This window comes from Cydia pomonella, chromosome 15, assembly GCF_033807575.1.
Source record: "Cydia pomonella isolate Wapato2018A chromosome 15, ilCydPomo1, whole genome shotgun sequence".
NCBI classification, from domain to species: domain Eukaryota; kingdom Metazoa; phylum Arthropoda; class Insecta; order Lepidoptera; family Tortricidae; genus Cydia; species Cydia pomonella.
In genome coordinates, this window is record NC_084717.1 from 16,349,329 (window position 1) to 16,360,748 (window position 11,420).

At 37.0% G+C, this 11,420-nt stretch overlaps 1 protein-coding gene across 4 annotated transcripts; it reads left to right on the forward strand.

Moving 5' to 3' along the window:
• Positions 1-2,911: 2,911 nt before the first annotated feature.
• Positions 2,912-10,208, forward strand: LOC133525993 (uncharacterized). 4 transcript variants are annotated; one of them, XM_061862449.1, is made up of 5 exons: positions 2,912-3,710; positions 4,681-4,863; positions 5,957-6,148; positions 7,836-8,022; positions 8,984-10,208. In XM_061862449.1, the coding sequence occupies exons 2-5, from the start codon at positions 4,768-4,770 to the stop codon at positions 9,187-9,189; spliced, it is 681 nt and encodes a 226-aa protein (XP_061718433.1). In that variant the 5' UTR covers positions 2,912-3,710; positions 4,681-4,767; the 3' UTR covers positions 9,190-10,208. The 4 variants fall into 4 exon arrangements, 3 of the variants coding, with proteins under 3 accessions (XP_061718433.1, XP_061718432.1, XP_061718434.1); XM_061862448.1 differs by having other exon boundaries at positions 2,912-3,572; XM_061862450.1 differs by having other exon boundaries at positions 2,912-3,399.
• The last annotated feature ends 1,212 nt before the right edge of the window (positions 10,209-11,420 follow it).

Genomic DNA, 11,420 nt, shown 5'->3' on the forward strand with positions numbered 1-11,420 from the left:
TGGCTACGCACCCATGCTGCCTAGTCAAGATGCCAATCGTTTGCGCACATTAGTGCTATAGAGTTTCAGTTTTATTTGAAATCACGTTAGGGTTTGTATTATTATTTTTGACCCGAATGAAGTTCATCCAGGTTCTCATGATGGAGTCAGGAGTTGGTCACCAGGAGGCCTACCGCGAACCACGTTCGACGTGTTGCCTCTCTGTCGCACTTGTAAATCCGTACGTAAGTGTGATAGGGAGGTAACTTGTCGAACGTGGTTCGCGGTAGGCCCTCTGAACTCCTAATCTATTCATTATAATTCCATCGTGTTTGGGCTCAAAAGATTTGCCCTGACGAACACCATCGATCTAGATGAGGTCCAGGGTCTCATGACGGGGTCAGGAGTTGGTCACCAGAACTCCCCAGAACTCCTAATCTACTCATCATAACTCCATCGTGTTTGGGCTCAATAGATTTGCCCTGATGAGCACCATCAATCTAGATGAAGTTCAGGGTCTCATGATGGAGTCAGGAGTTGATCACTAGAACTCCTAATCTACTAATTATAATTCCATCGTGTTTGGGATCAATAGATTTACCCTGACGAGTACCATCGATCTAAATGAAGTCCAGGGTCTCATGATGGAGTCAGGAGTTGGTCACCAGAACTCCTAATGTACTCATTATAATTCCATCGTGTTTGGGCTCAATAGACTTGCCCTGACGAGTACCATCGATCTAAATGAGGTTCAGGGTCTTATGATGGAGTCAGGAGTTGGTCACCATAATTCCTAATCTACTCATCATAACTCCATCGTGTTTGGGCTCAATAGAGTTGCCCTGACGAGCACCATCAATCTAGATGAGGTCCAGGACAAACACGATGGAGTTATGATGAGTAGATTAGGAGTTCTGGTGACCAACTCCTGACTCCAGCATGAGACCCCGGACCTCATCTAGATCGATGGTGCTCGTCAGGGCAAATCTTTTGAGCCCAAACACGATGGAATTATAATGAGTAGATTAGGAGTTCTAGTGACCAACTCCTGACTCCATCATGAGACCCTGGACTTTATCTAGATTGATGGTGCTCGTCAGGGCAACTCTATTGAGCCCAAACACGATGAGGTTATGATGAGTAGTTTAGGAGTTCTGATGACCAACTCCTGACTCCATCATGAGACCCTCGACCTCATCTAGATCTATGGTGCTCGTCAGGGCAAATCTTTTGAGCCCAAACACGATGGAATTATAATGAGTAGATTAGGAGTTCTAGTGACCAACTCCTGACTCCATCATGAGACCCTGGACTTTATCTAGATTGATGGTGCTCGTCAGGGCAAATCTATAGAGCCCAAACACGATGAGGTTATGATGAGTAGTTTAGGAGTTCTGGTGACCAACTCCTGACTCCATCATGAGACACTGGACCTCATCTAGATCTATGGTGCTCGTCAGGGCAAATCGTTTGAGCCCAAACACGATGGAATTATAATGAGTAGATTAGGAGTTCTAGTGACCAACTCCTTACTCCATCATGAGACCCTGGACTTTTGATGGTGCTCGTCGGGGCAAATCTATTGAGCCCAAACACGATGGAGTTATGATAAGTAGATTAAGAGTCCTGGTGACCAACTCCTGACTCCATCATGAGACCCTGGACCTCATTTAGATCGATGGTGTTCGTCAGGGCAAATCTTTTGAGCCCAAACACGATGGGATTATAATGAGTAGATTAGGAGTTCTAGTGACCAACTCCTGACTCCATGATGAGAACTTGGACTTCATCCGGGTCAAAAATAATAATGCAAACCCTAACGTAATTTCAAGTAAAAATGCGTTTTTCAGAATATCGCCGCCAAATAACACTAAACCCTACTCATAGTGTTGTGTTCCTGCCGGTGAGTAAGGTTGCCAGAGCTCAACGAGGGGGGTTAGGGTCGGCAACGCGCATGTAACTCCTCTGGAGTTGCAGGCATACATAGGCTACGGATACTGCTTACCATCAGGCGGGCCGTAAGCTTGTTTGCCACCGACGTAGTATAAAAAAGGACCACTGAAAATCCATCGATAAGCGAGTCTGTTGTTAAGCATAGTGTAAAAAATGAACTTTTATTAAGATTTTTTAATCGCAGTATATAGCACTTCTCGGAACTCCGTAGCTGATTACGAACGTAACGAATGCCTTACAATCGAGCACAGGTCCGTCCTCTAAGCGCGCTCCGCGCGGACTGAGAGCGGGGCGTCGCTGCTGCGTGATTTATACGTGTTTTAAAAAAATATAAATTTACGGCAATGTAGGTCCCATAGTTATGATTTTTTTTATAGGTTAACATAAAGTTACAGTTTGCTATAATATTATTTTTAAAGCAAAATATGCGTACAATTTGCGGAAAAAAAATATAATAAAACCCTGTTTTCGCCAAAAAAATTAAGAAAACTCGGAAGGTTATTTATCAGTTTTTTCAAATGAATCTTCGATTGTTCATCATTCCAGCCCCTCGTACGAGATATGTTGAATCAAATTGTAGTCATTCATGTACCAAATGATTCTTGTTTACAGCAAAATTGAGAACCGAAACGCCACATCTCACTGCAAAATTTGGAAAAGACTCCCAAAAAAACTCATTAAAAAAGAGGTTTAAAAGAGAAAATGAAAATTTGAACTGTTGGAGCCGCTAGTTTAGGAAACGATTATTTAAGTACGTTACCAGTTTTTGAATAAATACTAATAGTTACGTCATAATCTTGAATGAAAAAGGAAGCATTTTACAAAATACGCTCGTCTGTAGGAATAAGGACTCTTAAACTAAATATCCAATCATCATCAAAATAAAGTATTTAATACAATAAAACACGGAAAACCAACATAACTTGGGAATCTCCACTATGACGACGCCGCCATTGCAGCGAATGCAGCTACGCTCATCTGTCAGTCCTTATATTTTTATTTTTTTAGAATTATGGCCTGGATGTCAGTCCTTAATTGCCGCGCTATAGTGAAGTACCGATTGTTAGGCTGCACTCGCATAAGCCTCATCATCGGTTAACATCTTATCACTACGAAATTTCAGATTCCTACTTAAAAAACTATGTCATTCCCGATATAAAGTTTCAATCCCTTTTTAACCTTGTATGGCTTGAATTTTCAAAAATGCTAATCTCGTACCCAAGAAGGCAATTGTAGAGTTTTGTTATGCATAGTTTCGATTCCTTTTATTTTCGCTTTAGGCTAACGGGAAACCCAGCTAGTCCACCGCTGCCAAATAATTCAACTAGGTATCTGGGAATACCTAGTGTTTACTAACTGACTTATACAGACTTATCTTTGCGGGTGTAAACGGCGCGCAAGCAGCTTTGCCTTAAGCTAAATGCGCCGCGGTCATATAGTTCGGGATTTGCCCGCGTGTATAGATAAGTATGTGTTTTTTTTCTGTGCATGATTTTGGTTGTAGCTATAGGTACAGACATAAGTGTATCTAGCTAGATATAGCACTGCTTATGTCTGAGCTATTTTGACCGCGCCAGTCGTCCTTTGGCAGTTAGTGATTAAGAACGTGGTTGTTTTTAAGATTTGTGTTCTTGATATTCGTGAGTGTTTTTCTTCTCAATTATTTTATAATTTCGTTCACCGTTTCTCATACATACTTAAAGGGAATGTATGTGTTTAAAGTCATTTTTGATAAAACATAGTTGAAGGTTTGCCGATGGTCCTGGGTTCAAAAGCCGGTAAGGGCATTTATTTCTGTGATGAACACAGATATTTGTTCCTGAGGCATGGATGTTTTCTATGTATTTTAGTATTTGTATATTATATATATGACGATCGGGTTGACCTAGTGGGTAGTGACCCTGCCTACGAAGCTGACGGTCCCGGGTTCAATTCCTGGTAAGGGCATTTATTCGTGTGTTGAACATGGATATTTGTTCCTGAGTCATGGGTGTTTTCTATGTATCTAAGTATTTATAAATATTTATACATATATTATATATATTGATGTCTAAGTACCCTCAACACAAGCCTTATTGAGCTTACCGTGGGACTTGTCCAATTTGTGTAATAATGTCCTATAATATTTAATATATCGTTGTCTGAGTACCTGCAACACTAGCCTTCTTGAGCTTACCATGGGACTTAATCAATTTATGTAAGAATGTCCCTATAAATGATATATATAAGTATATACACTTTATAATACGTAAAATATAAAACAGGAAAAAACACACATTATTCATCATGATTATATCATTTTGTATTGATATAAACAAATGTTTACCTGACCCCGGAAAGGGTTACCATTTTAGTAGTTTATAAAGTTTTATAAACTACTAAAATGGTAACCCTTAGTTAAGTACATATATATTTTTATTTCTGCCTGAGTGGGTTTTGTGAGGCAAACTTTATTATCACCGCACCAACTTGTAAAGGCTCTCTTTATTCGTCAAACACTGATGATTAACTTACATTTTATTAACGAGAGTGGCAAAGTAATCGAGTTGTTTCCTCATGTTGGCTGGTGGAATTGACTTTTAAGTGAATATTTTGAAAATAATAAATATTTGAAACCCTCGCTATGCTTAAAATTCTGCTTTTGTTATTTTTCGTCTTTCGCTTACTAGGATATCAATATATAAGCACAAGGAGTTAGAAAACTTTTCCCCTTGTAAATGTAAAACAAATAACTAAATATTTTTGCAGATATTCCGTACAACACAGGATCAATTGTGATAACATTGGGCGTCAAATCGAAAGAAAATTTGATTTCTGTAACTGAAACACAACAAGATGGATGTCACAAATATGACATTGCCAGACTTAAGAATGTGTTGTTTCTGTATATCTCTCAAGGCTGGTATTTTGACTTGGGGTTATATTAATGTGGTGAGAAGTGTAAAATGTGTTTTTTTAGAATTATATCTCTCAATGTTAACTACCTGAAGTGCCAATTACATCCACACTTTATCAGGCCTGATATCAGGCCCAAATTCGGGTCCGAGAAAGATAATTTTTCCGTTTCACCAAATATCAACATAAATCGTTTACAATATTTGAAATAAAAAAAAAATGATTTCATAAGCAAAAATATCATACACTGAACATTTTTGGCAATTAGAGACAAATCACAATCAAATATTGTTAACAATGTGCTGAGATTCAATGAAACGGAAATCGATTATCAGGCCCGGAATCGGTAAGTGTGGATGTAATTGGCGATTTAGTGTCGTTTTGTGCATTGGTTTTTTTTTTCTGGTATTTATGAGTAAGTACGAAACGCAAAATTGGACTTGACTTGACCAACCGCTTAGCAATGTGCATGTAAAATGATTGTAGACATTTTTTGGAGGCAAAAGACATTGTTTATTTAGCAATGTATCATTTAATGTATTTTATTTCGGTAAAATCATAGTTTACCAATTATTTTTTAAATTATTAACCCCATAGAATAAATAGTACTACCGTACAGAAAGGAAACTTCCTCCAAAACCGAAGTTTGACAGCGATTCAGGGTCGAATCATGTTATCCCTTTCTAATGTATGGCACTCTCCCGGCTATTTAGGGTTGTCAAATTTCAAGCAACTATCTTATCTGTGGTTGTGCACGCAAAGGGATGTCAAGTTTTGCTAACCCTAATAATTTTTCGTAGCAATGCTGCGCCCTGCGCCGAACGGAGCCGAGAATGCCCGAACGCTGCAGTTTCCCTCACTGAGGGCCTACCGCGAACCACGTTCGACATGTTGCCTCCCTGTCACGCTTACGCACGAATTTACAAGTGCGACAGAGAGGCAACACGTCGAACTTGGTTCGCGGTAGGCCCTCTGGTAGGGGCGATCATTCGACGGGGGAGGAATGCCTATATATCTTCCGTCCTATCTTATATATACCTAGCGATCTATGTATCCATGAAATTCATCGGGGTTCGTGGAGTTATGAAATGTAACGTCAGATATAACACTGAACATTGTCTATTTTCAGATTTACCATGCCGTGCTCTTTATCATATTATGCTCAGAATTTAAGTTTATACTTATTGTAGCAATGTTGTACATCCGTGAAGGAAATCGGGATCCAGTGATGGATCATTTTTTTGCAAATTATGTGACATCACTGATACTGTTGTTCAGTTTTACTGTGTACAATGTGTTCCTCGTTTTGGCTAGTCATAAGGTAAGTCACTTTTAAAAATATACCACACACAAAGTAGTTTAGCAGGATAACAGATCGAAAAACCGGCCAAGAGCATGTCGGGCCATGCTCAGTGTAGAGTTCCGTAGTTAGTCGTCCGTCATTTTGTAAAAACTAAGAAACGGCTAAGCCGATCATTTACACGATCAGCTACCTACTTATAGTTTTCCTTGAAAACTTTTTACGAGTTTTTTCCATATTTTTTGGAACTATGGTTCAAAAGTTACGGGACATTTTTTTTTTCTTTTAGAGCCATTATTTCCAAAAATATTTTTTTTTATCAAAAATGGTTCTTAAGAGGGACGTATAGCACGTGTCCGTTTATACAAAAAAGAAAATGTTTTTCCACTTCTAAATATTTTCCATTCTCCATGATTTTTAGTATATTATTGTCACAATGAAAAAGTAGGTTTATAAGTTTTCCTTTTTTTTTCTTTAATAAAAAAGCGTAACCTATAAACCTAGAATATATTATGCTGAAGCGATTAATCAAGGCCCGAGCGAGGGTTAAACAAATTTTGCCACAGAGTGAAACCCTTAACATTTTACCACACAAACGCGAGGAAAATACTAGTTAACTGTAAAACATCAAACAAAATTAAACGAAACCGAATCCAAATGAAAGTTATTCAATGTTTATCATTCAAAATCATAATTAAAAAGTCAACTCCACCATCCATAAGGAAACCACTCAAAATTTGCATCTAATTACTTTGCCACTCTTGTGGATAAAATCACATAAAATACAACTTGTTACCTGGTTCTATTTTACTTTAAAATTCATTTGTAGTTTTACATGTATGTAAAATGTATAATTGTTGGTGCAATAAAGAATATTTACTTACTTACTTACTTTCTCAACAGTTTTTGGTCAATCAAGAGAGCCTTTGAGCATTTCCAATTTAAAGTTGTAACTAAAAAAAAAATTTACAATTTGGAGTTTATCTTATTGCTACTCAAGTACACAGAATCACAAGGTTTTTTAATTTTTTACAGAGAAAAAAGTTTACATTTTTTAGGTCCATTTGATTACGTATTTAATACAAACTATGATAAAAAAGTACAAAACTAACAAAAAAATTGTATGAATTTTTGGGGACACCTTTTTTCTCCTCTCCAATATAATAAATCCAAAATCTTAAATTTAAGTTAGGGTCACAAGTTTAAATAATAATGCCCCCTTTACGAGCTGGTGTGGTATAAAATACTTTTCTACTCGTCAACTGTAATGGTTGAAAAAATTTTTTTTTTCACCAACCCATACGTGTGGGGTATCAATGGATAGGTCTTCAAAACCCTTCATGGGCGAGTCCGACTCGCACTTGGCCGTTTTTTTTCTACTGAGATACTTATCAATTTTCATTAATTATTTTGGTTTTGTAGTAAAAAAAGTATTATTATATATGACTCGTAGAAAAAGTACTCGTACCTTACTTAGGCAACTCAGCAAGCTTCGCTGCCTAAACACGGTACTCGACTTAAAAGCTCTCTAGTATATCACGATTGTAAAAAATATACTATAATATAATAACTTTTTTAACCTCGTTTACGCCTAACAGAAAATAATTCTCTTCAAAAACTAGTAGAAGAGTTGCTAAGAAAAGTCTAGTCAGTGACATAGATTGTTGATAAAACAAAGTTTTTAATTAAGTATTTTATTTAATTTCAGAATAGCGTAAAAATGCTAAACATTTTATTCAAAGTTGGTGCGTTACTGTGGATATTCAAGTTTCTGTATTGCAGTGTATATCTGGGTTACCATCTGATGGCTGCGATTTTCAGAGACACTGAGCATAAGACCGATCCAGTAACTGTACGACTTAAATTATTCCTGGTATTGGTCATATTAGAACCAGGTGAGTATTATTTACTAAGAGACCGTTCATTTATTGCACTTTTAAATTTGCCCTTTGAGAAATAGGACTGTTCAAGTTAGGCAGAACCCGATTTCCTTGTGTTAACGCACAAGTCGCACAACTACACATATGCAAATTGTGGATAATCCAAAAAAAATTAAAAGTTGTCGGAAATTTTAGAAGTTATATCTACAGTAAATAAAGGAAACTTTCAATAAGGAATAGGAAAAACTCAATTCTCGTACAAAAATATGTAAAGATTCAGATTATTTTATGTGGAACATTTGAGATTGTGGAAACTTTCTGATGACAAAATTATCACGCACTCATTCACGTTTTGTCTTAACAGATTCACTGCCAAACAAAAAATTAAACATAATGTAATCCAAAAACCATGCAAAATGTGTGTAGAGCCATCCAGTAGATGGGTAGAAAGACGTACGGGCGAAGCCATAAAACGATCAACACAGTACTTAGTTCGAGAGCTGAAGAGCTAAGGCTCTTTAACATACTTTTATTTTGTTAGTTATTTACTAAGTTATTTACATGGGCACGAAATGACCAAGAAGGGGAATTCCACGAGACTGTAACGTCAGTTACCAATTCTTTCGTGTGTTTTTACATTAATTAAGCAAATTTAAGTATCCAGATATCTACCTGTAGGGCTACGCTAAGAATTGGTAACTGACGTTACAGTCTCGTGGAATTACCCTGAAGTAACGAACGTACTTACACTGACATCTCGAGCCAATAGTTTGTAGACGCCATTATGGTTTGCTCTTTAATTTCTTGATAGACGTTTGATCTTAGACTATACGTACCATCGGTCAAAAATGGAAGACTTCTCGGTACGCTTTTTGATATGAAGCAAAAGACCAAAAAAAGAAAAGAAAAAAAAAGAAGCAGAGGAAGAAGAAGAGTGAAAGAAGATACATTATTAAACGCTTGCAATTCTTTTCAGTTCTTCAACTGTACGGCTTCCTACTAATACGCAGTTTTATGTTGAAGATACGAGGAGAGAACCATAGCGTTGGATATATTAATATTAATCAAAACTTTGATGTGGAGATAGACCGCGAACCACTAATTATTCAACCTACTACACCCATAGTAAAACCTGAACCCAATGTGGAATCAATTAAAATGGACATGTCCGATTTTTATTAAGTAATTACGTATGGTGTTCCAGACCTTTGGGAGGCGTGCGCGGAACCCAACACGTAGAGGCCCTCGTAACACTTTAATCAAATGTAAAGGGTACGCCGAGCGGATGCTGCCCTTGCCCGTGTCATGGGACGCACGCAGAGGTAGCACCCGCAAGGGTGTTAAGATGTGTAAAATCCTGTACCTACTTATTACTGTAAAGAGGTTCGATATTATGTCTATTTAACATCACTTTAGTGTGCATGTCAAACTAGTGTCTACGCCAATTCTGGGGATTAGTTGTCAAGCGGACCCCCAGGCTCCCATGAGCCGTGGCAAAATGCCGGGACAACGCGAGGAAGATAATGATCACTTTAGCGTGCGTGTCCCGAGTTAGCACACGTACCTACATATGATTATTATGTTATAATGTAATTAAGAGGGAAGTAGGTATACCACATGAATCGTGATCGTCCATAGAAAAAGAGAAAACGTTTTTCCACTTCTAAATATTTTCCATTCTCCATGATTTTTGCGTATGTTATTGACGCAATGAAGAACTAGGTCTATAGGTTATCCTTTATTTCAAAATTAGCAATACAAAAAACAAAATTAACGCGAAACCTATAAACTTAAAATATATATTATGCTGAAACGATCGACATCAAAATCATAGTAATTTGTTAAGATTTAATCAGTGAAAACCGTTTTCTCCTGAAATAGAATTTCATAAAAAAAGTAACGTTATTTCGTTAGGATAGCAAGGCTATTCTTCCCTCTTAAGTATGCTTACGTATAAGAATATCAGATGAAAATGTGATTTTTTCTAATATATTTTGTTAATTTATGTTCGGGTATAAACGGTAAGAATTTATGTTTGATAATTCTCACCCCTTTACATACCTATGTATGATACCAAATTTTAAGTTTAGTGTGATTTAAATTTTAAATGATAGAAGTGTAAGTATTTATCTATAGGTGTCACACAAACAAATGATGTACTTCGGTAATTTTTTTATTAAAATTAAATTGTTTAAAGCATACAGGATGTTTTCGTTGAATTCTTACGAGTATTTATAAATAAATATTATACGACATTATTACTAAATAATGAAATAATCACAATTGTAAAACACGCATTATGTGTACTTTAAATAACACAAGAATGCATACCCACTTTATGAATGAAATTAATTCATAAAGTACTTATACAGCCCGCAAGAGGCTATTATTTATTAAAATAAATTAGTGATTTATTTTCTAATTAAATAAAGATTTATCTTACTTTTTTTTTTTTTTTAAACCCAATATTTTATTCATTATAAAAACACAATATAAAAAACTAAAATATTACTAAATTAAATCTAAAATAAAACTAAAATAAATCTAAAAATGGCCCCTGCGGCATAGTACCGAAGACGCTGGCAGCATTTCCTCGCTGGATCGTTAGACTGATGCGTTGAGCGAGGAAGCTGCCAGCTCTTTGATCTCCTGTGGCGTCTCTGAGTCTCTTAGACAGATCTTTGAAGAGACTCAGAGCGCCAGGGCCCCACGGACCAAGGGTCTCGACACCGAATGGAATAAAATTGTACCCGGTGCCGATACCCCTGAACTATATTATATATATTATCTTACTTAATAACATATAACTCCCTTCCTTATATTTTAAGTACCTAATATGTAGTTATTTGTTTTCCAAAATTTAACCAGGAGCATAACGCTGGCTCGTTTATCACACCGTGGCGAAAAAGCCGGGACAACACTAGAGTTTGTTGAATGAAGTTCATCCAATATTCTCCGGAGCTTCTTCCGGCTGACTGAAGTCCAGTTTCCTGCACATAGCCATCACGTTGCGGTCCCGGCGGCTTTTCGGGGTAGGGTGGATAGGAATGTGTTCCTTAGTCGCAGCCTTGGCGGGTAGTGGTGTGGATGAGGAGTCCATGTTTGGAGACCAGGTTGTCACGTTGCATTCTGTAAGTAACAAAAAAAATTTAGACCTTGGTCCACACACTATTAATATCTGAAGCTTATTGTTATATAAGTTGTTATTAGGTACAGTAAATACATAATATTAGTACATTACGATACAAGTGCGAAAAATAGGAAATAAAAACCGGCCAAGAGCATGTCGGGCCATGCTCAGAGTAGGGTTCCGTAGTTACTCCTCCGTCACAATAAGCTAAACTGGAGCTTAAAGTATAGTAGATTGAACAACCAAGGGATGAACTGTGGATGTACGTCTTTTTGGAAACTTT

What these genes read in the sequence shown, in the direction of transcription:
- LOC133525993 (XM_061862449.1), top strand. Translation starts at nt 4,768, where the DNA reads ATGGATGTCACAAATATGACATTGCCAGACTTAAGAATGTGTTGTTTC. An exon ending in CTTGGGGTTATATTAATGTG is followed by an intron (nt 4,864 to 5,956) that starts GTGAGAAGTGTA and finishes GTCTATTTTCAG; the next exon opens with ATTTACCATGCCGTGCTCTT. An exon ending in TCGTTTTGGCTAGTCATAAG is followed by an intron (nt 6,149 to 7,835) that starts GTAAGTCACTTT and finishes ATTTAATTTCAG; the next exon opens with AATAGCGTAAAAATGCTAAA.